A 27,255-nucleotide genomic window follows, 5' to 3' on the forward strand; every position below is an offset into this window, starting at 1 on the left:
TCCAACTAGATTTATAATATTAGATCAAAAGGCCCAAAGCAGGAAAACATTACACTTATGGTTCCTGTGCACACAAACTTCAAAATAAGCCCTGACTCAGAGTACTCAAGAGAAGAATACTGTTGAGAAAAGTCACTGTGTTTGTTTTTTTGTCCTTCCTTCCAGCACTGGAAAAAGTATGACATCTATGAGAAACAATCGAAAGAAGAAACCGACTCTGTAGTGCTGATAGAAAACCTGAAGAAAGCGGCTCCATGATGGGGACTCGAGATTTCTTTTTTGCCTTTAATGTGACCCTGTGAAGATTTATTGCATTCTCCATTTGTTATCTGGGGACTCGTTAAATAGAAACTGAAACTACTCTTGAAAAACAGGCAGCTCCTAAGAGCCTCAGGTCTTGATGTGACTCTTGCACCAAAAATCCAAACTAAAGGAGCTCTTCAAGAAAAGCAGAGTTCTTCTCATTCTTGCTCAATCCTAAAAGCAGATGTCCTTTGCAAAATCTCCAAACTAGAGGACAAAGAAAAGGGAGCAATGACCATGAATTCATCTTATCAGGAATTGTGACGGCTTCCTAAGGAATCTCTGCTTGCTCTGTATTCTTTGTGTGGAATAAGATCAAGAAATGTTTCTTGAGAGGAATTTCATTTGGGGTGTGTACACTAATGTTGTACTTACCACAGAACATCTAGCAAACAAAACTGATAGAATCTGCTGCCTATTGTTCAGGAACCCACTGAGTAATATTTGTAGCTTTTAAACTACAATATCATTATCTACTTCAATAGCATTTTCCTCTGATTGGAAATTCCCAGAAATCATCTTGGACCATGGTAATGACACGTAGAGAAAAGGCATAGGCAACTTTTCCACCAAGGCTGATTTATGTCATTGCTTGTCTTTTAGGACAGTGGAGGCAGAATGAGGTAGTCTCTAATGATGGATGCTTACCTTTCATTTCTGCTACTCAAGTCAAGTATAGACTATGTATCTAGCTTGTGCCAAACCTTTAAGTATGAGGAGGGATGGGACCTCCCACCCATGGGTTTACATATATTTGGGGCTCCTTATTTTTCATCACCTTCTTTATCCCCCAGATAGGCATTTCCGGACTTTTGAACTTCCCATCTTCTGTTTATGCCCCCATTGTGCCTACTCCCCCATCCTCTTTCTTGTAACCTTTTCACTCAGTGGAATTGAGGAGACAATTTTGCTTAGACTACCTAGTGGAGCAGGAAATACTCTGCATCTCAGGTAAAAAAAATGAGTAGACTGAACAACAATATGTAATTCATGCATATTTTACAACTTCCCTGTGAGCCTGCAATTTGAGATTTTCAAGCAATTGGTGTTTCTGTGTGTTTTCTAAATAGAGATGACGTCTTTTTTTTCCACTTAGAATTTAGCCCTATTTGCTTGAGAGGGGGAAAAAATAAGATTCATATCTGTTTCTCTTTGTTTGCAAAATAAGCCGTACAATGGCTGTTTTCTATGCTGTAAGTGGTCCTGTCAATTCTGTATTTTACTGAGAGGGAGGCAAGTGGAGCTCCAACTATGTGCTTGCTTTTTGCATATATTAGGTTTCCAATTCTATTCCCACAATATATGTTCATGTACATCCCCCCATTCTGACCATTTCCTGAAAATTTAAAACAGTGAGAGTTACACCCCCTTCTCTTTCTCCTACAGATCACTAGCCAGGACTGAAGCATTTGATATCAAAATTTTCCAGGCATGTATCAGTTCCTGTTAATAAAACGATACCAGTTGCATCTCTTGTTCTTAAGCAGGGCAGATAAGAGACCCCTGCTCTCCACAGGTTGGGACCACGGGGAACCTTGCTTGCCTGGTAGTGGAGGAGCATTGTGCCTGGAATTTCAGGAAATAGGGGAACATGGCACAATTGATGCCATTTCCTCCTGGCACTTTTTGGTATCAGATTGTGGCTGGGATACAGGCATTCTGGGTGTTGCAGTCTCCTATTAGTCAGTAGAAACAAGACTTCGCTTTCTTGCATAAGTGTGAAATACTCCTTCCCCGGGGTATCATAGTTCTGAGAAGGAAAGCATCGTAAATGCCTTGTACAGAGCCATTGTTTACTACTGGCCTGTGTTGATGGAGCTGAAGAGCATGTTTTGAAATGCTCTGGAAACCGTCAATGCTGACAGTCTTACAGCATGGAAACAAAGACATCCTATTTTGCTTCAAATTCTCATTCAGAAGTACAGTAGCAGGGGGGAAGGGGACAGACAGCAAATAGGAGTACCTTTGTTTTAACAGACAAAAGTAATCTCCAGGCCTTAAGAACTCTTCATGATATCAGTACATTGCTTATTGGTAACTTGTAAGTTCATATATTGACGAAGGTATATAGATTTTTCCCCACTTACATACGTAAATCCAACATAAAGCGGACATTCCTACATTCCTTTCCTTTCATTCAGATGATGTTTCTGAATCTGGGCACTGAAGGGATGGCATACAATAATGTTAATGTTTTCAGTAATGTCTTCAACTAGGAGGCTTTCTGTTGAACTACTTATACAGAAGTAAAATAAATATTGTCTTTTTGTATGTCACAAATGCTTTTTTGGTCTTATTTTTGGGAAAGTGTTGTGGCAGTGTGGATGGTAGAGAAAATTACAGTTAAAACAATAAGCGTTATAATAATAATAATTCCAATGCAACTATTTTATCCTAACAATCATTTATTACAGTTTCCCTGTTACTTGGTTGTGTCAGTTTCCTGAAGAGGATGTACATATAATTACTCTCACAATAGGGCGACCTTTTCCCAGGCATCATCTAAAGAGAAGATTAATTGTAATTGCAAAACTTAATGGAGGTCCAGTAAGAAAGATGGCTCGCCAGGTAACGATGCTTGCTGCTAAGCCTGATAACCTAAGTTTGATCCCCAAGACCAAGTAGAAGGAGGAGAGAACCAACTCCCTCGGGTTCTCTTAACTCCGTACAGACCACATGTACAGCTACATGCATGCACTCATACGCGAATAAAGAGTTATCTGAAAACTAATGGAAACAGATCTGGTCTTTTGCAATGTGAAACAGGAAACAGAGCACTCACTGTCATCATCTAGACAATGTGCCCATATTGTACATAGCTACCATTGCCTTTGTCATAGCAGAACTCTACTCACAAGCTATTAATATTAGCAGCTTATAGCTGAGTCTAAGAATTAAACTAGTTGTCATTAGCTGTCCTCTTAAGATCTAACTAAATACTTAGACCTTCAGAATTTCTTTTTTTAATTTTTGTGTGTGTTGTATGTATGTGTGTCCATGCTCATATATACTTGCATTGCACATGTACATGGAGGCCAGCGGTCAGTGTTGGAAGTCTTCTTGTACTGGTCTCCCCTTAATTGTTGAGACAAGGTCTTTCACTGAATCTGGAACTTCCCAATTGGTCAAGACTGTCCAGTGAGCTCCAGAGATCCTCCTGTGTCTGCCTCCACAGTGCTGGAATTAGAGGTAGGTGACTCCTCCTAGCTTTTTAACATGGGGGCTGGTGATTTGAAGTTGATATTGTAAATATACATGAGATCTATAGAAAACTTAAATTCTCATGGCCACAAACATGTTCAGTCTGAGAGAGAAACCAGGATGATTCATCCATGTTTGCTTTGCAGAGTACTTTGCCATTCCACCATTACCACGAGCTGCTCTTTGAAAGATGAAACAACATGCTTACAATTGTACTACTGTGCTTTGGGTTTTATTTGCTTTCTTTGGGCTTTTCTTCCTTTGCTTTTTCGGTTGTTTTTAATAATGAGTCTTGCTATGTAACCCCAGGTGGCTTGAATTTGCAACATAGCCCAGCCTTGCCTATTGCTCACAGTTCTCCTGCCTCAGCTTGCGAAGTGCTAGGATTACAGACATGTACCACCATGTCAGACTCATTAATAAAGTCTTAGCATCTTTAGAAGAAAATAAGGAAACAAACACTTTGACTTTTATTTGGCCTGGAGAAACAGACAACTCAGCATGTAAAATAGGGGTACTTGCAGACCTCCAGGCCTGAGCTCTTTTCCCAGAGCCCATACAAATTTGGAAAGAGAAAACTGCCTCCATAAACTTGTCCTCTGTCACGCACGTGCCATAGTATGCATATCCACATCACATGCATGTATGCACACACCCCAACAATAATAAAATTAAGAGAGCTTTCAGAAATATTTTTTAGACTAGCATATATGTACGTGTTTGGATATTGTATTTGTGTGTGTGTGTGTGTGTGCGTGTGTGTGTGTGTGTGTGTGTGTGTGTGTGTGTGTTGCAACTAAATCTTGGAGTGCTTTGATTTCATTAAAAGTGAAGTTTTATTAATTTAGTATGCTACATTTCTTTTTTTAACATGAATTCCTTTTCTTTTTTATTAATCATTTTATTTATTTATATTTCAAATATTGTCCCTCCTCCACAAGCCCCCTACCCCATTACCCTCACCTTTGCCTCTATGAGGTTGCTCCCCCACCTACCCACACATCCACTCCTGTCTCACTGCCCTAGCATCACCCTTCTCTGTGGTATCAAGCGTCCACAGGATGAAGCGACTCTCCTCCCACAGATATCAGATAAGGCCATCCTCTGCTACATAGGCAACTGGAGGCATGAACCGGTCTATGTCTATTCTTTGGATGGTGGCTTTGTCCCTGGGAGCTCTGAGGGATCCAGTTAATTGATACTGTTGTTCTTCCAAAGGGGTTGCAATTCCCTTCTGCTTCTTCAATCCTTCCCCTAACACTTCCATAGGGGCCCCCAACCTCAGTCCAATGGTTGGCTTTAAGTATCTGCATCTGCCTCAGTCAGTCTCAAGCCTCTCAGAGGACAGCCATGCCAGGCTCCTGTCTGCAAGCACATTTTTGGTATCAGCAACAGTCTGTGCATGGGATAGATCACAAGTTGGGGCAGTCTCTAGACGGCCTTTCCTTTAGTCTCTGCTCCGTTTTTTGTTCCTGCATTTCCTTTAGACAGGAACAATTCTCGGTCAAGAATTTTGAAGATGGATGTGTGGCCCATCTACTGAGGGAGGTCTCTTCAGGTTGCACCTCCCAGTGTTGGGCATTTCAGCTAATGTCATCCCCATTGGGTCCTGGGAGCCACTCACATCCCTGGTATCTAGGACTTTCTAGTGGTTTCCCCTAGTCCTTCAACCCACACTGTTGCATATTTTGATTCATTTTCCTGGCTGTCTGGGCTTGTCTTTTGTCTCCCTCAGTACTTAATTCTGCCTCCCCTTTTCCCCCTTCCCCTCCCCTCTCCCATCCAGGTCCCTCCCTCCCTCTACTTCCCATGAATATTTTTTAACATCAATTTTTAAGATGATTTTTTTTCCTGAAGATTCTTCAGCCTTTAACCATCTGTCTTAATTATTTCATCTTTAGCAACAGGAAACTATTTTACTGTTAGTTTTCAACATTTGTTAGGTACATTATTAAATGAAAAAAGAAAATCAATAGTTTCTGCTTTGTTTCAAGTTACTAATACGTGTGCTGTAGCCCTCATTGCCCATTCCAGTCTCATGAGATAGGCTGTATTACATTCATTTTTTTAACAAATGCAGAAACCTGAGATACTGATTTATGTAAAATCATAAAGCTATGGAATAATGGAGGCAGAAGTAGAAAACAAGTCAGCCTAATGTGTGTGTGTGTGTGTGTGTGTGTGTTTTATTAGATATTTTTATTTACATTTTAAATGTTATCCCCTTTCTCAGCTTTTCCCTCCAGAAACCCACTACACCATCCCCCCTGCCCCTGCTTAACCCTAACCCTAAACCCTAACCCTAACCCACTCACCCACTTTCTCCCATCTCCCCACCCTGGCATTCCCCTACACTGGAGCATCTAGCTTTGACAGGACCACGGGCCTCTCCTCCCACTGATGCTCAACAAGGCCATCCTCTGCTACATATGCAAATGGAGCCATAGGTCCATCCCTGTGTGCTCTTGGGATAGTGGTTTAGTCCCTGGGAGCTCTGGGAGCTCTGGTTGGTTGGTATAGTTTTTCTTATGGGGTTGCAAACCCCTTTGGCTATTTCAGTCCTTTCTCTAGTTCCTCCATTGGGGACCCCTTTCTCAATTCAATGGCTGTGATCATCCCCTCTGTATTTTTCAGGCTCTGGTAAAACCTCTCGGAAGACAGCTATAGCAGGCTCTTTTCAGCATTCACGTCTTGGCATCAGCAATATTGTCTGTGTTTGTTGTCTGTATGTGGGATTGATCACCAGGTGGGGCAGTCTCTGGATGGCCTTTCCTTCAGTATCTGATCCACACTTTGTCTCCATATTTCCTCCTGTGAGTATTTTTGTTCCCCCTTCTAAGAAGGTCTGAAGCATCCACACTTTGGTCTTCTTTCTTTTTGAGCTTCATGTAGGTTTGTGGATTGTGCCTTGGGTATTCCGAGCTTTGGGGCTAATATCCACTTATCAGTGAGTGCATACCATGTGTGTTCTTTAGTGATTGGGTTACCTCACTCAGTAAGATATTTTTGATTTGCCTGTGAATTTCATGAAGTCATTGTTTTTGATAGCTGAGTAGTATTCCATTGTGTAGATGTACCACATTTTCTGTATCCATTCCTCTGTTGAAGGGCATCTGGGTTCTTTCCAGCTTCTGGCTATTATAAATAAGGCTGCTATGAACATAGTGGAGCATGTGTCCTTGTTATATGTTGGGGCATCTTTTGGGTATATGTCCAGGAGTGGTATAGCTGGGTCCACAGGTAGTACTGTCAAATTTTCTGAGGAACCAACAGACTGATTTCCAGAGTGATTGTACCAGTTTGCAATCCCACCAACAATGGAGGAGAGTTCCTCTTTCTCCACATCCTCACCAGCATCTGTTGTCACCTGAGTTTTTTATCTTAGCCATTCTGACTGGTGTGAGGTGGAATCTCAGGGTTGTTTTGATTCGCATTTTCCAGATGACTAAGGATGTTGAGCATTTCCTTAGGTGCTTCTCAGCCATTTGATATTGCTCAGTTGAGAATTCTTTGTTTAGGTCGTGGAAGGGATTGTGATTGACAAAAAATGTACTCCATTTTTAATAGGGTTATTTGATTCTCTGGAGTCTAACTTCTTGAGTTCTTTATATATATTGGATATTAGCCCTCTATCAGTGGTAGGATTGGTAAAGATCTTCTCCCAATCTGTTGGTTGCTGTTTTGTCCTAATGACAGTGTCTTTGCCTTACAGAGGTTTTGCAGCTTTATAAGATCCCACTTGTTGATTATGATCTAGAACATACACCATTGGTGTTCTGTTCAGGAAATTTCCTCCAGTGCCCATTTATTTCAGGCTCTTCCCCACTTTCTCTTCTATTAGTTTCAGTGTATCTGGTTTTATGTGGAAGTCTTTGATCCACTTGGATTTGAGCTTTGTACATGGAGATAAGAATACGTCAATTTTCATTCTTCTACATGCTGACCTCCAGTTGAACCAGCACCATTTGTTGAAAATGCTATCTTTTTACTATTGGGTGGTTTCAACTCCTTTGTCAAAGATCAAGTGACCATAGGTGTGTGGGTTCATTTCTGGGTCTTCAATTCTATTCCACTAGTCTATCTGCCTGTCTCTGTACCAATATCATATAGTTTTTATCACTATTGCTCTTGTATGATGCAGCCAGTGATGCATTCATTTGTCCCTAAAAAGCAGCTACCTAAAGAAGAGACACCTTATTTCACATTATTTCCAAATTGCTTATTAATTGTAAAACTTTGAGAGTTCAGATCATTCCATTGTAAAATGATCATTTGCAAAGTCTTAAGATGCATTGTGCAATCATTTATTATTGTGACAGTTAGGCTGTGCTAATTTGGAAATGAATAATGTTTGGCTCTATGTTCCACAGTTGATTAGTCAAGGGGGGGTATATTATATAAGAGGAAAAAGTTTAGTTAGTGTTTTAGAGGTCTGAAGAATCCTGGGTAGGTGTCTCTCCTGTCTACAGTTGCTTCCTTCCTCTGTCAAATGAGAATTTAGGACTTTGTCAATCACAATGCCATCCATGACCAGTAATAGTAGCCAGATATTATGGTACTTATTTGGAAAGGAGAATCTTTTCTCCATGAATACAGGCTGTATGGCTTTTGGCATGTCCCTTCTCTCTCTGAGAAGTTCGTGTTTTCATCTGTAAAATGAAGTTTGGACTACATTTACAATATTAATTCTGATGTACAAGAGAAGGATCACATAAGTAAAGAAAACGTGTTTTATCATCACCTGCCCTTGCTTGCTATATGAAGTAACTGCCAAACATAAGCAGAGGAACAGGCCCTTTAATGGAATGTGAAAAACAATGGAATTGCTACCTTGTAGGAGCTCTGTTGTTCATTCAAGTCAAGGTTTTTCAGTGGGACCCAGCCAAGGTTGTGACTAACAAATATTTCTTACTGTGTTCAGAAGATTTTAGGGTATATTTTTGAAGCAGAAGATGGACTATATATAATACCAACTGTTTGTATATTGCCTTGATTTAACATATTATCTAAAATAGAGTCCAGTTGAAGTCACTAATAAAAAATTTGGTTGTTGAATGTATGTTTTTGATTTCTTTGGACAGTGCCAGGAATTGAACCCATGGCTTCATAGATGTTACTATAGGGATTTATTATGAATTTCTGTTATATAAGATAAGGAATTTTCTTAGGTAATGGTGATTGAAAATAATGGCTAAATACTAGTGTTCTCTCTCTCTCTCTCTCTCTCTCTCTCTCTCTCCCCCCCACCCCCCTCACTTTTTCTTTCTGTCATGCTTTATGTCTCAAACATACACATTTTCACAAGTATAAAATTTTTAGTGAAAATATCCACTAGTTGCACCATGGAAGCAGCTCTCACAGTGGATGGATGTAAAGTGCAATCCATAAGACTGCTATTTCGTTCTTCCTAAATCATCTCTTAAAAAGTTTATTTTTTATGTACCACAAGTTTTCCGATAAACACATAAAATTCTACATAAGTATGGCCAACATATTAAGTAATTCATGAGTTCCACTTATTTTTCTTGGAGAACACCCTTGGAGTTTGCTCCCTTCTGATTCATTCTGGAATAGTTTTTTTCTGGACTTGCCACTGAGCCATCATCCTGGGAATTCCTCTCCTGCTTAGCTTCTGTTCCTTAGACTGCAGTTTTTCTAGCCTTGCTGGACCACACCCTTTGCTAGCTTTCAAAGATGTCATCGGGGGTAGCTTTATTTCATTATCTTTTTAACTGTGTGCCTTTCTAGAGGTGATTTTAATAAAACCCTTCAGTATCTCAATATATCCTCACATGATATTAATTTTCTGCTAGATAAATAATTCTTCATTGGAAACAATCTCTCAGGATGTGGAAAGCTTTCTTCAAATTGCACATATTCTTCTAATGAATTCTTGCTTCTAAAATAGAACCAGTCTGCTATGATTTCCACATTCCTACATGGAATTTTTTTTGTCTTCAAGACTATATTTTGGTTTGTAGTGTCTTGTAAACTAATGATATACCTCAGGGCAGACATTTCATCAGTAATTTGGGGTTTTGTGAACACGTTTAGGAAGAACAAGCCCTTCATTTGTTGCACATCATGTTATTTCTTACCTACTAAGACCTATTTTATTGTCCATGTTTCTAGGACTCCTATTAATTAGATATTGGATATATTGGACTAACTTCCTAACTTCTATATGTTTTTTCTCTCAAACTTTCTATTTATTTTTGGCTTTTGATTTTAGTTTCTGGGAGGTTTCCTTAATGTGGTTTGAGCCTCAATTCTCATTGGTAGAATTTGACAGAAGCCCCTACATCTTAGGGTTGTTGTAAGGGGTCAAAATGACAACTAGAGGGTACCTAGTATGATGAACTGCCATCAGCAGTGGTTAGGAACCAGTGTCTTGTCTCTCATGAACATGACATTTGGGTGGGAATCTGGGTAGAAAACATATCTAGCTTTCACAGCACCATATTATAGTATGTTTTCCCTTTATGATGCTGAACCTGTAATACAGAGTTTTCAATTGCACTGCTTATAGATATCTTGCGTAGCATAAAGCAAATTACCATTATTAACTATTTCTAAAAACTCATGAAACCAAACATATTTTTAAGAAAATTTCTTTTCTTTCTTTCCATCTGAGATAAAATTGCTGAAACAAACCCTGAGTAGCTGTTCTCTGCTAATAAAATGGATAGTCTTGAATGCAAATGTGCTATTTTCTCAGAATGAGAAGATAGCATAAACTTTTTTTTTGTTCTTTTTTTTTTTTCCAGAGCTGGGGACCGAACCCAGGGCCTTGAGCTTCCTAGGCAAGCGCTCTACCACTGAGCTAAATCCCCAACCCCTAAACTTTTAATATGTAAATATTGCCATTACCTTGTCATACAGACCAGACAAAATCAAACCACTACCTGGGGTACCAAGGAAGCTAACAGGCAGCTCACAAACTTCAAGATTCAGAGGAGACCTAGATTTGGTACAGGCTTTGTCCTGCCTGTATTTAGGGGCCCATGAAGATCAGAAGTAGATCCAGAAAAAGAGAAGGTCCAAAATTTAGACATGCTACTTCATTCACTCATTGATTCAAATAACTATGTGGGTAGTAACCAATCAGATTGGATTGCACCTCTGTTTCCTTGGTGTTCATGTATCAGTCCTGGATGTGCAGCTTTTTATTGGGGTGTGGATATGCCCAGTAATTAAGTGCCTGCCTAGTAGGTATGCATTCCTGGGTTCAATCCCCAGCACATTCAGAAGGAGATATTTATTGTCTGTGTCAGGTATCTGCTAGGCATTGCATGATACTGGGCATTATTTCCTTCCTCTGAGATTCAATTTCTTCCCCCATAATAAGAAGAGTGAGAAATAGGAGCCCCTGCCAGTTCAATAGTCACAGTGAACCAAATGATGAGTTTTGATTCGTTTTAGGAAAATAATGGAAGCAGATAAGAGAAAATTGCAGATGATCCAAGACTCATATATTTCAAAATGTGGAGGAAGAACAAAACAAAAATGATTTCACATGTTATTGTTTGACATAAGAACTGATGTAAGGATGAATTCTACATGCCTTACTCCTCCTCCCCCCTCATGTTTCCAGAGCCACTAGAAATGAGACAATGATAGTTCTAAACAAAAGTTGAGTTTGGGCCTGGACTGATTGCTCAGTTGGTAAAGCACTTGCTGTGAAAGCATAAAGACCTGAGTTTTAGTTCAGAACTTATGAGCATATAAGTTTGGTTCCAGGAACCCACATAAAAAGCTGAGCATGCTGGTGCCATATACTTGTAATGTCAGTGCTAGGAAGCAGGGACAAGTGGATCCCTGGGACTCACTGGTCATCCAGTCCAGCATGCTTGGAGAGCTCTAGGCCAGGGAGAAAATCTGTCCTAAAAATATGGCAGACAACTGCCAAAGAATTGACACCCAAGGGCATCCTCTGGACCCCATTTTCATGTGTACCCTTCGTGTACCATATAAGCATATATACAGATAAGGCGGACCATTCAAACCACACCCCAGTGATTCTCCAACCAGTGTCCGTATACACATACCTTCCCCCTTTGGTATGTACTACTTTCTTTTAGCATCCTCTCTCAAGCCTCTGCCACCCTAAAGTCTCCTGTTGATTGGCTAACAATGGATTAATAACTCTTACAGGAGTTTGTATTCTATTCTTTCCCTAATTGCCTCATTTCCTGTCCTTTCAATGTCTGCTTCCTCATAATGTATAAGCTCAATTCATTCTGTATCAAAAAAGATAAAAAAAAATTGTGGGTTATTATTCTTGGATAAGATTCCTCTTGTTAGCAGCCCCACTCAAACCTTGATACCACTTTCATGGTGGATGTTTAAGCATCTTTTCTTTGGGAAAAATGGAAACATATAAAAGTAGAGATTTTATTACAATGTATGACCCTGTATTCCTCACTCATTGTCAATAATTATCAGTACAGTTTATCTTGTATTATGTTTAATTCCATCTATTGTTTATTTCAGACAGAATGAAATACCTTAAGATAATTCCTAGCAATTATATATTGTAATCCGAAAATACTACAACATATATCTCTACAAAGAAACATTTTTATTAGAGAAAAACTTACAAATTTGGAACAGTTTATTATACCTGTAATCTCAGATTCTTCGTAGGCTGAAGAAAGAGGTTGCTTGAGCCCTGAAGTTTGGTACCAGCCTGGGAAAAATAGACTTTGGCTGAAAGAGGAGGGTTGCTTGGGCTCTGGAGTGTGGGAACAGCTGGAGTAGCATAAACTTCCTATAAATAATAAAGTAAATAACCAAACAAAAAATGTATGTATGTCTCCAGTACTGTTATACAACTTCTTAAAAATAACAGAAATTCTTAACATTGTCAAATGTTATGTTAGTGTTCACATTTCTCCAATTGTCTCATGAATGTTTTCCCCACAATTTTCTTAAATCGAGAGCCAACAAACTCATGCTGGCTTAAAAAGTACTAATACTTTGTGAATTGCAAAGGCAAAAAAAATTGAGGAAACATAATTATTTGGCTTTAAAAAGCACACTATGTCAGCATCTAGTAATGAATGTGACCCTCTCGCTACAAAGTCACTCCCTTTTGCCCTTCCAAATTGTTTAATGTCAGGAATTCTCCACAAACATGTGTGGAAGTGGGAATGAACTGAAAACCTATGTTTGCGTTCGAAGATTTGAAAACTTCACAGGTGAAGCGTGAGTTCTGAAAAGAAAGACAACAAACCTGCACTGAAGGCTCTGGAGCCTGCATTTGGTGTATGTGAGAGCCCGGTTTCTACCCCAGCATCAAAATGAAAACCAAGACAAAATGACTCATCCACACGGATGTCCACCCTTATGCATAAATGCCAACTTCAGTATGTCTGGGGAGCATTTTGGCAAATGGAGGCAGAGGGAACACATCTGTTTTTTATCATCACCCCCATAGGGTAAGAACCAACATAAGGACGTTGCCAAGGTGATCATGAAGGATACCACATCGGCATGAATCAATTAAGACCTGAGAGTTGGAGCCCTTTAATGAATATTTTGAAGTGTGCGAAAAACTTAAAACAAAGTGGGAGAAGAGATTTATGAAATGGACTGTTAGGTTGGCAAGAATTGCATCTCTAATGTGCGGCATTTACACTTGATAATGAAGTTTGCAGAAAGTTGCTGCCTTGAATGCAGCGGGGAAATACTGATCCAAACCCCATGACTATCACCAACAAAGCAATCAAATATACCAATGAAAAAATACCTAGTCAAATTGGACATGGGACTCTGGGAGTCGCATCCTTGCCACCAGGGTCTACTCTATTCCACTTTGCTTTTAATCCATTCATCCAAGAAGCCTTTAAATGAACATAGATCATGCATAAAATATTCTGGTAAAGTCATAGTTATAGGGCATACATTTCACATTGTAGTTGTTTTAAGTCCAAGGCAAAATGACAGATTTATTCCAAGTAGTGGACTAGTTCTTCCTGGTATATTTTTTTGGAAGAATTTTTGAAAGTGTGGTTGGGCTCAGTAGGAATCCAACTAATGTGTATGAAAGATGTGTTTCTCTGTGGTTACTGGAAATAGGGTAAACTGAAGTATTGTGCCAGCTCATTAATACACACACACACACACACACACACACACACACACACACACACGGAACTGTGAAAGGCACCCTGGTTCCCAGTTGAGCTAAGGCTTGAAACCCTGGTGACCCTGAAGGGACAGTAGGCATTTCTCCTGATTCCCAGGAATCCAGGCCCCTGTCACTAGCCCATAGCCCTCCATAGATTTGTGACCATCAGTCACATAAGGGCAACACCCCAAGCCCCTCCACAGGTAGAGGACTTGATCACAGGGTACATAGGCTCAAGACAGATCTCTATTATAATGAGGTACCTAAAGGCCTGGAGACTTAGCCAATGAACTTTCCTTCCCAGCCACTCCTCCCTGCAAAAGGTATTTAATCTCAGGCCCACCCTGAGAGGTGGGGTACGGTTTTACTCATCTACCTTCTGTCATGCCAAAAAATGTCTTGAAAACATTGGCTGCCCTTTTTCATCAGGATCCTCTGTGGTGAACAATGGAGAAGGCCTTTGCCTGTAGAGCCACTGTCTAATATCCCATAGAAAGCCTATCTGTGCTCCCAGTCATGGCCACCACCAAGCTAAACCAAGCCTGCCTCTGTCAAGCCAAGGACTACCCCAGAGGGAACAGCTGGAGCTCCTTCTTTTCCCCTACTGCTCCGGGCTGAATCCAGCCTGGGGGTGGGGGTGGGGATCTATTCTGTTCTCAGCTCTTCCTGGGCATCCAGCAGGACCTGGATGTCCAAGAGCCTGAGAACCAGACAGCCCTGGACTCCTTGCAAGCCCAGGAATCCCTGAGTTGGAGCTGGCCTACACCTCAGACTGCGCTTCCCACTCCCACCCCACACCTCCAAAATGGTGTCCTGGGGCTGCCCTACAACCAGACCACCCACCCAACCAGCGATAGTGTGGGATAAGTGTGGTCAACTTACCCCATGCTGATTCCCTGAGCAGCTGAGCCCTATGTCAGAGCAGACACAGGACCCCAAAACTCTATAAACACACACACACACACACACACACACACACACACACACACACACACACAATGGGATGAGCCCTCCTATATCAATCAGTAATTAAGCAGGCTTGTCCACAAGACAATCCAGTAGGGCCATTTTCTCAAGTAAGTTTCCCTCTTCCAAAATGACTCTCATTTTAGGTCAAGTTGACTGTCATGAAAGTGAACTGAAGTTCATTAAAACTAGCCATCATGATGACTTTTTCATGACTGTATGTAATGTAGATGTACAAATGACAGAACAGGACCTGGAGACACACATCTGGAATCCCAGCTGTCTAGAGGATGAGGCAAGAGGACTGCAAATTAGAAGCCAATCTGGGTTACATCTTGAGACCCTATCTAAAAATAAAATGTACATACAAAAACCACAGGGAGTTAGTTTGGGAGTGGATGAGAAATAAGAACTCTATTTTGGATGTGTGGGTTGTGGATTCCTAGAATCATTAGGCCATGGATCCCAGAGATCTTCGAGCACCTAGGGATGGCTATGAGAGGAGCAACTTTGAAAGTCAGGGGCACATAGCCCATGTTTTTCTCTGGCATGTGGAATTAGGTTTAGGTGTGAGTGTGCAGAGGTGAGAGTAGAGCAAGGGAGGTGAGGAAGAGGACTAAAGGGAAGGAGAGATGGAGAAGAAGAGAAAGTGATTGAATGTATGTGATGTGAAATCAGGAGGAGAGAATATTTGAAGGTAGTGGAGGGCTGGAGAGATGGCTCAGTGGTTAAGAGCACTGACTGCTCTTCCAGAGGTCCTGAGTTCAATTCCCAGCAACCACATGGTGGCTCACAACCATCTGTAATGAGATCTGATGCCCTCTTCTGGTGTGTCGGAAGACAGCTATAGCATACTTATATAATAACAAATATTTTTTTTTAAAAAAAAGAAGGTAGGGGAAGTAATAGCAAGGAATTACTAATAATACTAAGAACAAGTATAATTATTTTATATGATTTAATATATATATTTATGAATCATTATTACTGTGCATGCAAACAAAAGTATATATTTATATGGCTGTGAAAATGGCTCAATGAGTAAAGGGATTTGCTGCCAAGCTGGACAACTTGAGTTCAATTTCCAGGATCCACTTGGTAGACAGAGAGAACCACAAGTTGTCCTCTGACACCACAGGTATGCCATGGATAAATAAATACCAGTATCCAGGATAAATACGTAAATACAACATTAAAAAAGAGGGAGGGTCACCAAAGCTATTCACCCGAGAACAACCAAATCGGTTACTACCAGAATTCACTTTGCCCATCTTCTAGCACAGGGCCAGGAAGTCTAAGCTTGCTGTACAGTCTTGGGTGGGAAGTAGGAAAGTGAGGTGCTTAGCCTGTGCTGCCCAAGAGTAACACACTACTGCCACCTGGGGGCTGCACAGAGAAACTATAATGGCAGCTTTATAAAAGCTTATTTGGAAAGGACATAATTTGAGAGGATATGACCCCTCCTTTCGACAGCCTTTTATGAGACTTTTGCCTCTTACTTTTAGTGCTTAAAATACTAGAATGGTTTTGTATCTCAATTTTGTTTCCTGTTGCTAACATCCTTTATTTACTGCGATTTATTTATGTAGTCAACAAATATTCATTTAGTAGCTATATTGTGCTGGGTACTGTCGATACATTAATGAGAAAAAACACATGCACCCCTCCAGCAAACTGTACTTTAGTGTAACTGTAAAGGGTGGGTAGAGAATTGAACCAAGGGCCGTGTGTCTCCCAGGCAAATGCTCTACCACTGAGCACATCTCCAACCTTTAATCGTTGTTGTGTAGAAACCACTATGACGGAAAGGCTGATGATGCACTGAGAGCGGGCAAGTAAGAAAATAGATGAAATTTCACGATATATATACCAGGATGGCCCCAAACTCATGACCACTCTGTCTCAGCTTCCCAAGTGCTGGGGTTGTAAGCATTACAACCATGTTTGGCTTGAACTGAACCAGTATGATTATTGTCCTCTACACTCGATTGAACAGCTTGAACACTGTGTCTTAAATATTCTAGTACATAAAGTCTGGATAAAGATCAAGATATCAAAATCTGCCCTTCAGATTCCTCACTAGCTGAGGTGATAATATTAGACACACAGACTGAGGGTATATCTCAGTGCTAGAACACTTCTACACTAAGCATAAGACCCCCCCCCCCCCGGTTCTATCCCCAGCACCAGCAAAATAACAGTTTACATCTTTAGAGGGTATTTTTTGAGTTACCACTGGAGAAGCATTTAAATAAAAGTCTAGTTCCCAGTAAGCACATAATATATGCCACTCTTCTCACCTGTTTATAGAAGGAGCTAGAGAATTGCTGCCAGGCTGATAGAATACTGAGGTTGTTTCAATACCGTACAGTGTCATGGCAAAAGGTGTGACTTCAGGTGTTCAAGGACCCACCCTAGCGTTAGAAATGGTTAGCAAAACAAGGACTAAAAGAATTGAGCTTATGGGCTGGAGAGATGGCTCAACAGTTAAGAGCACTGACTGCTCCTCCAGAGGTCCTGAATTCAAATCCCAGCAACCACATGGTGGCTCACAACCATCTGTAATGAGATTTGATATCCTCTTTTGGTGTATCTGAGACAGCTACAGTGTACGTATATATAATAAATGAATAAGTCTTTTAAAAAAAGAATTGAACTTATTAGATCTCTTACACATCCTCTAGTCGGCAGAAGTACACACACAGAAAGAAACCTTTTCCATAGCTCATACATATAAGAAACCCCCTCATCTCTCTACAGTCTTGCTGCATAGTCCAGACTGACCTTAAACTCTTGATCCTTTTACCCAAGCCTCCTTGGTGCTGGGTTTCAGGTGTGCTCCACCACACGCAAGCAATTATCCAGTCCCTGTCTCAGTAGAAAGAAAAGAATATTTTTTTAAACAAAAGCTAATACATTCAGTATTAACTTTAATTTTGACGATCAATCCATCATGTTCCTCATATGTTTGCCCATTAATCTTCTTCCTTCTGCCCTGGAGAACCAAACTGAACACTCCCCTGCCTGGAACAACTGAAATTGGAGGAAGGGCTGGAGATTGTAACTGCTAAATTTCCTGTAGTTGATCATGATACTGGTGTTATCTACAATCATATCCCATGACTTAGGAAATATGCAAATAGGCAGAAGACTAAGTGGCATGATATATGAAACTTGCCTACACACCGCTCTGAATAAAACCTTAATAAGTGAGTGAGGAGATGGAGTGATAAACTTGTCAGATTGCTCAAGATTGGTAAGGTCTGGACAGACACACGGAAATTCGTTGTTCACTTCTTGAAGCTCTAAGGTAACTTTGAAATTACTTTTGAAATCGAAAGTTATAACAACCTTTCTCTTCTGTAGGTTGAGAATGTCACCTTCCTTCTGCTCTGCTTCTCTCTCACTCACTCATCTCTCATTCTTTCATTTTTTTAAGTGAGATTGACTGAGCATCTGCCAGGTCCAGAACTCAGTATTGTGGATCCAGCCCAGAAGAAACCCGATTCTGTCTACTGTCATGACACTTGGAAGTGCTTTTAGACAATCCAATCATTCTATTGTGAGGTGACCATGGTGGCAGAATGGGTGTGAGGGGAGGTGGTATGAGACTGCTCAGCTGACATTTCTAGACCTGGCAAACGACCCCACAATCTCCAGTTGTATGGATGCAAAGGGCAGCAAGCCAAAGAGATGAGCGCTGCTTTATGAAAAAATGGTTAGCTGAGAGGAAGGGCATGTAAGACTGCCCAGGCATTTGACGAGCTGCTCTGTCTGCTCCCTTAAATGTCACTGGAGCATTGCAAAGAGATTGCCTGGATTTGAATGACAGCTGCTGTATCCTAGAGAAATAATTGTAAAAGACGAATGAATAGACTTGGTGCCTCAGGGGAGGCTGGGATCAATCATCGGGAGACATCTAGCCACTGCCTCAGAGCTAGGGCCGTAGCTTCTGTTGTTTTGCAGCCCTTATCCTTCATCCTTTATATGCACAGACATAGTCATGGCAACCAGACTCTGCTGCACAATTTCAGTCCTGAGAACAGAAATTCCAACAAGAATCATTTCGGTTTCTACATCAGGATTTGCTTTATAGTTGGAGATTTTAAAAGCTGAGGATCAGAGTCACCAACATGCATCCCCCGACCCCCAAATAACCATTCAATATGAAGATGAGCTTGTGAATCCTAGTACCTAAAATGCAATAAGCCTTCAGCATACAGCATCTATTGTTTTTGTCGCCATTTACAGGTGGGCTGGATAAGGTAAATACGTAGCAAGAGGCCACTGAATAATTTTTCTTTAGGGCATTATCATGGGACAGGTACAGGGCTCAAAATGGAAGGCTAAAAGTACCGGGATTTTTTTGTTTATTTGTTTTGTTTTGTTTTTGCCTATCCCAGAGGTTTGCCAATTTTAATTACCTAGTATTTTAAATAGTCCATACTAAAATGTCGTACATGCATTTTATTTATTCATCTATAGCCTTGTAGTTCTGATTACTGTCGGCCTTTTCATACTGTTTTCATCTCTATAATCTCACTTGGCTCTTATGATAATCCAAGGAGGTATATGCTATTGTTAATGTCTCTGTTTTACAGATGAGGGAACTGATGTATCCAAATCTATGAGCGGAGGGGTGTTTGCATGTGTGAGTGTGTACATGTGTGTGTGACATGTCACAAGCATATGGTTGCAAAATTTAATGTGTGTGTGTGAATATGTGTGCATGTGTATATGGAGGCCAAAGTTGACATTCTGTATCTTTTTCCATTAACTCTCCACTATATTTCGTTTTAAGCAGGCTCTTGCTAAAGCCAGATTTTGCTGCTTTGACTGGTTTAGTTAGGCATCTTGCCTCAGAGATCTCTACCTCTGTCTCCTTAGTGCTGGGATTATATGTAGCTGCCACCTCTGCCTGGCTTTTTGATGGGTTCTGGGTACCTAAACACCTCCCAGCAATATGAATGGGAATTTTTGAAGTTTCTGGTGATTTCATAGGAAATAAATCCCAAGGGGCTACGTATGCTTCTGCCATCCCAGTTTATTCAGGTGGGCCAAGGAAACGGCCTAGTCTATATCTTCTAAAGGGCGCACCATGTGGATTTAGTTAGACTTTACTTGGTCCCCCTCTACTGTGTACTCCTGTTGTTCAAAGACCAGGGGCAGGAAGAACTGGTAAAATAAGAGTTCTAAAATCAGGCTCTTAATGAGGGCTTTAATATAACTCTCAGCCATATATGGCTGCCTGTGCTCCCTCTGAAACATACACTTCCTCTTACCTGGAAATTCTTTTGTAAATTTTAAAAAGGTTTTTTCCCCCTAATTGATGTGTTTCTGTGTGGGTTTGTGCACATGAGTGCAATGCCCTTATTGGCCAGAAGAGGGCATCAGAGTTACTGGAGCTGGAGTTACAGGTAGGCTGTAAGTTACCTAATGGGGGTACTTGGATCCAAATTTATGTCCTTGGGAATAGCAGTGCATGCTTAACCACTGAGCCACCTCTCCCGCTGCAGTCCTGGACATCCTGCCATCATTCCTAGAGCTTGACCAGACTTAAAAATCCTGCTAGAAGAGGATGGCCTTATCGGGCATCAATGAGAGGAGAGGCCCTTGGCCCTGTGAAGGCTCAACGCCTCAAGGTTCAATGCAGGAGAATGCCAGGTTGGGGAGATGGGAGGGAGTGGGTGGGTGGAGGAACACTCTCATAGAAGCAGGGGGAGGTGGGAAGGGAGAGGGGGACTCCAGATGGGAAATTGGGAAAGGAGATAACATTTGAAATGTAAGTAAAGAATATATCAAAAACAAAACAAAACAAAACAAAAAACAAACAAACAAACAAACAAACAAACAAAAAACCAGCTAGAAGAGTGCAACTTGAGCAAGTTCTATTTACCAGGGCATACAGCACAAGAGCTTTAGGCTTATTCTTCAATGACACACTTTCACTATGCAAATCTCCCCATATACAAAAGTGTTTGGGTTTAGGGATGTTTTTCAGATTGAGTCATGTAATGCTGTAGTTTGGGTTTGAATGCCTTCCAAAGACCATGAATTAAAAGCTGGTCCTTGGCCTAGGGCATCATTGAGAGAGGGTGGAACATTTAGTAGGTATGGCCTACTGGAAAGAAGGTAGGCCATTGGAGGTGTGTTCATGGAGCCGTGCTCCTTCCCCTCTCTCTTTGCTTCCTTGTGAGAGGAGAGTCATCTTTATTATGGTATAAGTCAGCACTTCGTTCCTGTTGTCTTTTGATTTGGAATTGGAGTTTCATTTGGGAGCTAATATTAATATGCTGCTATGAATGATATTATACAAATTGTGTGTGTATGTGAGTGAATGTGTGCATATGTGAATGTGGTATGTGTGTGTGTATGTGTGGTGGGTATTTACCCAAGAGTCTGACTGCTACATCATACGGTATTTCTATGCTTAACTCTGAGGAAATTTCAGACTGTCTTCTGAAGTAAGTCTGTCATTTTCTATTCCATTAGCATTAATTTCTCCATATGTTTGCAAATACTTGTTTTTTATTAGAGCCATCCCAGTAGGCATAAAGTAGTACCTCGTGATGTTTGGATTTCCATTTCCCTGATGGCTAGTGATGCAGTACATCCTCTCAAGTAGTTACTGGTCATTTGTATGTCATCTCTGGAGAAATACCTACTCAACGTTTTGCCAAGTTTTAAATTGGATTACTCATCTTTCTGTTATTGAGCTGTGATATATTTTATAAATTCTAGATAAAATCCCTTATGAAATACATGATTTGCATGTGTTCTCTTTATTTGTGGATTGACTTTTACTTTTCCTGATTGTGACCTGAGTTATGCAAAAGTTTTTGTTATTTATACTTTGGTGTCATATCTATAATTGTTTTGTCTAACTCAATGCCACAAATATTTACTTCTGTGGTTTCTTCTAGAAGTGTTATAACTTTTGCTCATACATAGATATATGATATATGACCCATTTTCAGTTGAATTTTGTACATGGTGTGAAGTCATGTTCCAAATAATAATAATAATAACAACAATTTATTATGGCGATTTTTTATTGTTAATATCAATATATTGTTATAATTGTATGATGATGATGATGATGGTGGTGGTGGTGGTGGTGGTGGTGGTGATGGTGATTTTGCACGTAGGTATTCAGTTGTATCACATAGATCACCAGGCTTGGTGGCAGTACCCTTACCCACCAGCCCAGTTCACTGGCCCAAATGGAGGACATTTTTGTTATTTTGGTTTCTTTGTATTTTATTACTTTCTATTTCTCTTAAATAGGCTTTGATTTTCTTTTTCTTTCTTTCTTTTTCTTCTTTGTACATACTGAGATGGATGCCTACATTATAGGTTTTGGCAGGGCATCATTGTTAAAGACTTCCTCTACCTAAGCCCCACTTTAAGTGCTTTCCTCAAGTTTTGATTATTGTTAGGTTAAACATATTTACAATTCTACTATTATTCCTTAACTCATCAGTTATTTCTGAATGTATGTCTTAGTTTCCAACTATACCAAGATGTTCTAGTGAACTTTCTGTTATAAGTGTAATTCAAAATTTATTTGCATTATGATCAGAACTCGATTATTCAAAATTGTTGGTCTTTGGTCAAGTTCTGTAAATGTTCTGGAAGTGTATGCTGCAGTAGTTGGTTAGCATGTTCTGTACACTGCTTATCTTATGTTAAGAGTCGTGCAGTTCAAAGTATCTGTATCTCTTCTTTTATTCATCCACTCACATCGCTCTCTCTTTCCTATCCCAACAAAGAACGAGAAATGGAGCTGTGGGTATAATTCTGCAGTTGACTGCATGCTTAGCTTTGCATGTGCACTAAAATAAACAAATGAATGACTCAAGGATTGTCAGGATCTGTTGTTAATTTTCCAAAAACATTCCCCTCTGCTTGTTTAGAAATCTATATCCTTTTGCTATTATAGTAATAGTGAACATTGCATTAAATGCTACCCTATCAGATAATAATGCCAAAGTGACTTCTCATATAATACAAGATTCTTAGAAAACTTGAATTCTTTTTATGCCCTTCCCGATGACTTTCCGTACTGCACAACAGTTTGCTTTTTAAAAGCAGACTAGAGCTGGGGATTTAGCTCAGTGGTAGAGCGCTTACCTAGGAAGCGCAAGGCCCTGGGTTCGGTCCCCAGCTCCGGAAAAAAAAAAGAACCCCCCCAAAAAATGACGTAAAAGCAGACTAGAGGGGCTAGAGCCAAAGCACAGTGGTTAAAGCGTGCTTCCTGGTATTCCAGGTGACTTGAGTTCAATTTCCAGCAACCACAACTGACTGTAACTCCAGTTCTGGGGTCTCCAATACCTGTGACTTTTGAGGACATCTGCACTCTTCTTCAGGTACCCCCCCCACATAGATGCACACAAACATAAAATGTTTTTTAACATCTCATAATTAATCAGAATAGAGTTCTTATCTATATTCTTAGAGGTCACATTTCCTTTTATCAGTGCTGGCTTATGTTGCCCCAGTACTACATCACTTTCCTCGTGTTTCATTCCTTTGTACATCTTGTTACCCTGAGATCATCCCTCCCAAGAAAATCTTCAGAATTTTCACCAATGTGATATACTGATGAAAACCTCAGTTTTTATTTTTCGAAAAGTAAATTGATTTTCTGAATATTATCACTTGTGATATTGCCCTGAAGACATCAGATTACCATGGGCAGGGCTCCCATAAGCATCCCTATGGTAGCTTTGGCTTCAGGTGAAATCAAAGGCCGAGTAAGAAGTGCCCATCAGCATTCAGCTTAAGGCATGAAGTTTAATTTTTAAGGTAGGAAACTAAATATGGCCCTTTTAGAGTCCTCAGCATCCTTATTATTGCAAACCCTTTCTACTAGTCCCCGGATTTCAATCTGAGCCAGAAATAAGACATATTTTCTATAAAATTTAAGCCACTTTAGCTTCTCCCAGCCTCACATGAAGAAATCCTGGTTTTCTTCTGGTAATCTAACCTGGGAATTTTTGTATCATCAGCATCAAACAAATCAATGTTCTGATATCTAGTCTTTACCTATTTTGATGCCACCAGGACCCACTGCAGACTGCCAGATCTAATAATGAAGCTAATTCAAAGGCAGAAGAAGGTTCTGCTTTTAGAGACCAGATTCAGGTGTCATAGTACTGAGATACAGAAAAAAAAGTCTGGGGAAAAACCCACAAGCTGTTGCCAGCCTTACCCTAACTGTGTGAAGTGAGCAATGTGTCTTAGTTAGGGTTTTATTGCTGTGAAGAGACACATGGCCATGGCAACTGTTATAAAACATTTAATTGGGACTGCTTTACAGTTTCAGAGGTTTATTTCATTACCATCATGATGGGAGCATGGTGGCATGCAGGCGGGCACAGTGCTGGAGAAGGAGCTGAGAGATACATTTTGATCTGCAGAGAGAGAGAGAGAGAGAGAGAGAGAGAGAAACCTAGCATGGGCTTTTGAAACCTCAAAACCCAAACCAGGTGACATACCTCCTTCAAAAGGGCCACATATCCCAATCTTTCTCAAATAGTACCACTCCCTAATGGCTAAGCATTCTAATATATGAGCCTTTGGGTGCCATCCTTATTCAAACAACCACAATGACCAAGGCAACTTGTAAAAGAAAAAAATTAATTGGGGGCTTGCTTACGGTTTCAGGTGAGTACATGACCAGCGGAGGTGGGAGGGCAGCAATAGGCAGGCAGGCATGGTGCTGAATTTGTAGCTGAGGGCTTATATATGATCCACAAGCGGCAAGCTTGTGGCTCTTGAAACCTCAAAGCTGGTCCCCAGTTACAAATGCCTCCAATAAGGTCACACTTCCTAATCCTTCTCAAACAGTTAAACAACTTGGGACCAAACATTCAAATATATAAGCCTGTGGAAGCCATTCTCATTCAAAACCCCATTCAACCCATCTTCTCTATGCCTCCAACATGGAGCTGATCCTTCCCTAGGGCCAGTGAAACCAAATTCAGGGAGGAAATATCATCTTAAAGTGCAGTGAAAAGCAATATCGCATCAGAACTGTCGTTGGGTAGTCTAATCAATGTATGTCTTTTCATTTTCAAAACAGGCTCACACACAGCTGCAGCTGTCATCAGTCTTGACTATGACAATGAAGATGATCTGATGTTCTTGCCTGCAACTCTCAAGTTCTAGGACTGCAGGCATGTCCCATCATGCCTAGCCTAGAGTAGGTTTTATTTCCGATACATGAAGGATGAAGATAATGCAGGAAGATAGTACAAAAATCTTTTTATAAGCACTAGTGGCCCAGACCAATTTAAAAATTTATGCCTTAGAAAAATATAGTCTATAGTAATATTTGTATAGCCCTCCGTAGTCTCTGCCATCTCTGGCGCCTGGCCATTCTTTAGAGCTCTTCAGCCGCCTCTCGGCTTCTGAGTGAGACAAAGGCTCATAGCTCTGGGATTCTGGGGGCTTATAGCATCAAAAATCCCTCTCTGGTTGCTATGGCTGCAGCAGCAGCAGCTGGATGTCTGGATTTGGAAGCCTGTGTTTTATCAGGTCTTGGTCTTAGCAGCTCAGCCTGCTGTATCTGTGATAAAGACGATGAGCAGGCAATAAAAGACCATCTGGGGGGAAGCATTTATTTGGCTTGATGCTGTAACATCAGGGAATGTACACCAGAGATACCTCCTGCATTAAGCTGACAAAACTGAGGAAGAAGCCTGATGCTAGCTAGAAAAGGTGCATCGCACAGTCATGGCGGAAGTAGTAGCTGAGAGCTTATATCTGATCCACAAGCAGCAAGCCCAGAAAGCAAGACTGAGCATGGAGGGGGCCAACTACATTCTTGCATATTCCAAGCTCCCTGTTCTACCAGTCATGAACTTTACATATAAAAAGATTTTCTTTACGGACCTATTATAGACATCATATTATACCAACCATGGGGAATTTTTTCCTCCTGAGTGCAGGGGGAAGTATTTTTGCTAGGAGGAGGAGTGGAGTCTTTCAGATCCCTGCAAGTTGCCTGGAGAAATTGTGATTAAAGAGCAGCAAGTCCCCCTGAAGCAGGAATAGTGACTCCCCTCAAATTACCTGTGGTTGCAGGGTCCCTTGCAGCTGCAGGGGGGTTCCTGGGAGGGACATGGCTGTTCAAAGTAGACGGTCTGCCTTGAGTGTAGTCTGGCAGTAGGCAAAGGGCCCAGGTGGCTGACAACTCCCACTTCAAGACAGACAGACATAAGGGAAGGATCTAACGGTCCACTCCTAGCAGTTTGCTTATCCACAGAAACAATAAGCAAACTTTAAAGGATTTTTATAATAAAGGCCAAAGAAATTAATCATTCTTGTAGTATACAACAATGTTTAAGCTGGGCATAGTGGCTTCATGCCTGTAATATCAACAGTTGGGAGGCTGTAACAGCAACAGCAGGAGGATTGCTGCCAGCTCCAGGTCAGCCTGGACTACACTGGGATTCCAGACTAGCTTGGGATATAGTGTGAGACGCTGTCTCAAAACATCAATAACAACAAACAAAACTAAAATAAAAACAATAACTAACCCCTAACCATGTGGCCTTAGGGAGAATTGGGCCCTTCTGATTATGTACAGTGTGGTGTCAACCACACCATCGGTTAAAAATATGAAAAACAAACTGTGCCCTAAGTCCCTGTTTTAACCAGAATCCCCTGCATTCCTAAGGAGGAGGAGGAGGAAGACGACGGACACGAGGAGGAGGAGGAGGAGGAGGAAAAGGAGGAGGAGGACGGACACGAGGAGGAGGACGAGGAGGAGGAGGAGGAGGACGAGGACGAGGACGAGGACAAGGAGGACAAAGAGGATGAGGAGGAGGAGGAAGAGAGAGAGAGAGAGAGAGAGAGAGAGAGAGAGAGAGAGAAGCAAGAGGAGCAAGAGAGGAGGGAGAGGAGGGAGGAAGAGAAAGAGGGAGGGAGAGAGAGGAGCAAGAGAGAGGAGGAAGAGACTAGGGAGGGGAGGGAGAGAGAGGAGTAAGAGAGAGGAGGGAGGGAGGAAGGGAGAGGGAGAGAGAGCACGCGAGCGGAAAAGAGGAGGGAGGGAGGGAGAGAGGAGGAAGAGAGGAGGGAGGGAGGGAGGGAGGGAGGGAGGGAAGGAGGGAGGGAGGGAGGGGGAGAGAGAGAGAGAGAGAGAGAGGGAGAGAGAGAGATGCTTCTCTTGTACATCACAGGCTGCTCGTCAACTCCCTTTCTAGTTAAAGCTAGCCCTGAATTCCTCATTCTCCCATCCACCCCTCCCAAGTCCACTGATTACAGGCATGAACCACCAAAGGCAGCATCAAAATAGCTTATTAAACAGCCTTAAACAGACTAGATTTGAATTTCTGACCCATTAGCCTCAACCTTCTAAGAAGTGGATTATACATGTACACCACCCTATACAACACCCCCCCAGACATTTCTGGGATGGCCAGCTAAGGAGCTTAATATCTCCTACTATCTCCCCGCTTTTACTGTTTTACCGGATTTGGGTTCCACCTTGCCATACATACACATCTGGCCTCGAGACACAGTACTGGGCTAAGGGAGAACGCAAAAGGCAGGAGTGGAGGGAAAGAGTCACAATTGCAGGGGTAAGATGCAGCTTAGCTCTCTAAACTCGCCCAGTAGCCCTAGCAACCAGAGCCTGTTGCGTT

General features: G+C 41.2%; 1 protein-coding gene across 2 annotated transcripts in view; it reads left to right on the top strand.

Moving 5' to 3' along the window:
• Window positions 1–22,895, top strand: part of Il13ra1 (interleukin 13 receptor subunit alpha 1) — an 81,108-nt gene extending 58,213 nt beyond the window's left edge. Inside the window, exon 11 of one of the 2 annotated variants that reach the window (XM_063279821.1) lies at window positions 22,872–22,895. In XM_063279821.1, coding sequence (XP_063135891.1) covers window positions 22,872–22,880 — 9 coding nt within the window. In that variant the 3' untranslated portion in view covers window positions 22,881–22,895. Of the gene's footprint in view, window positions 1–165; window positions 2,580–22,871 lie in introns of those variants that run through there. The other variant, NM_145789.3, reaches the window with a different exon arrangement.
• Window positions 22,896–27,255: the final 4,360 nt, after the last annotated feature.

This window comes from Rattus norvegicus, chromosome X, assembly GCF_036323735.1.
Source record: "Rattus norvegicus strain BN/NHsdMcwi chromosome X, GRCr8, whole genome shotgun sequence".
In the NCBI taxonomy this organism is placed as follows: domain Eukaryota; kingdom Metazoa; phylum Chordata; class Mammalia; order Rodentia; family Muridae; genus Rattus; species Rattus norvegicus.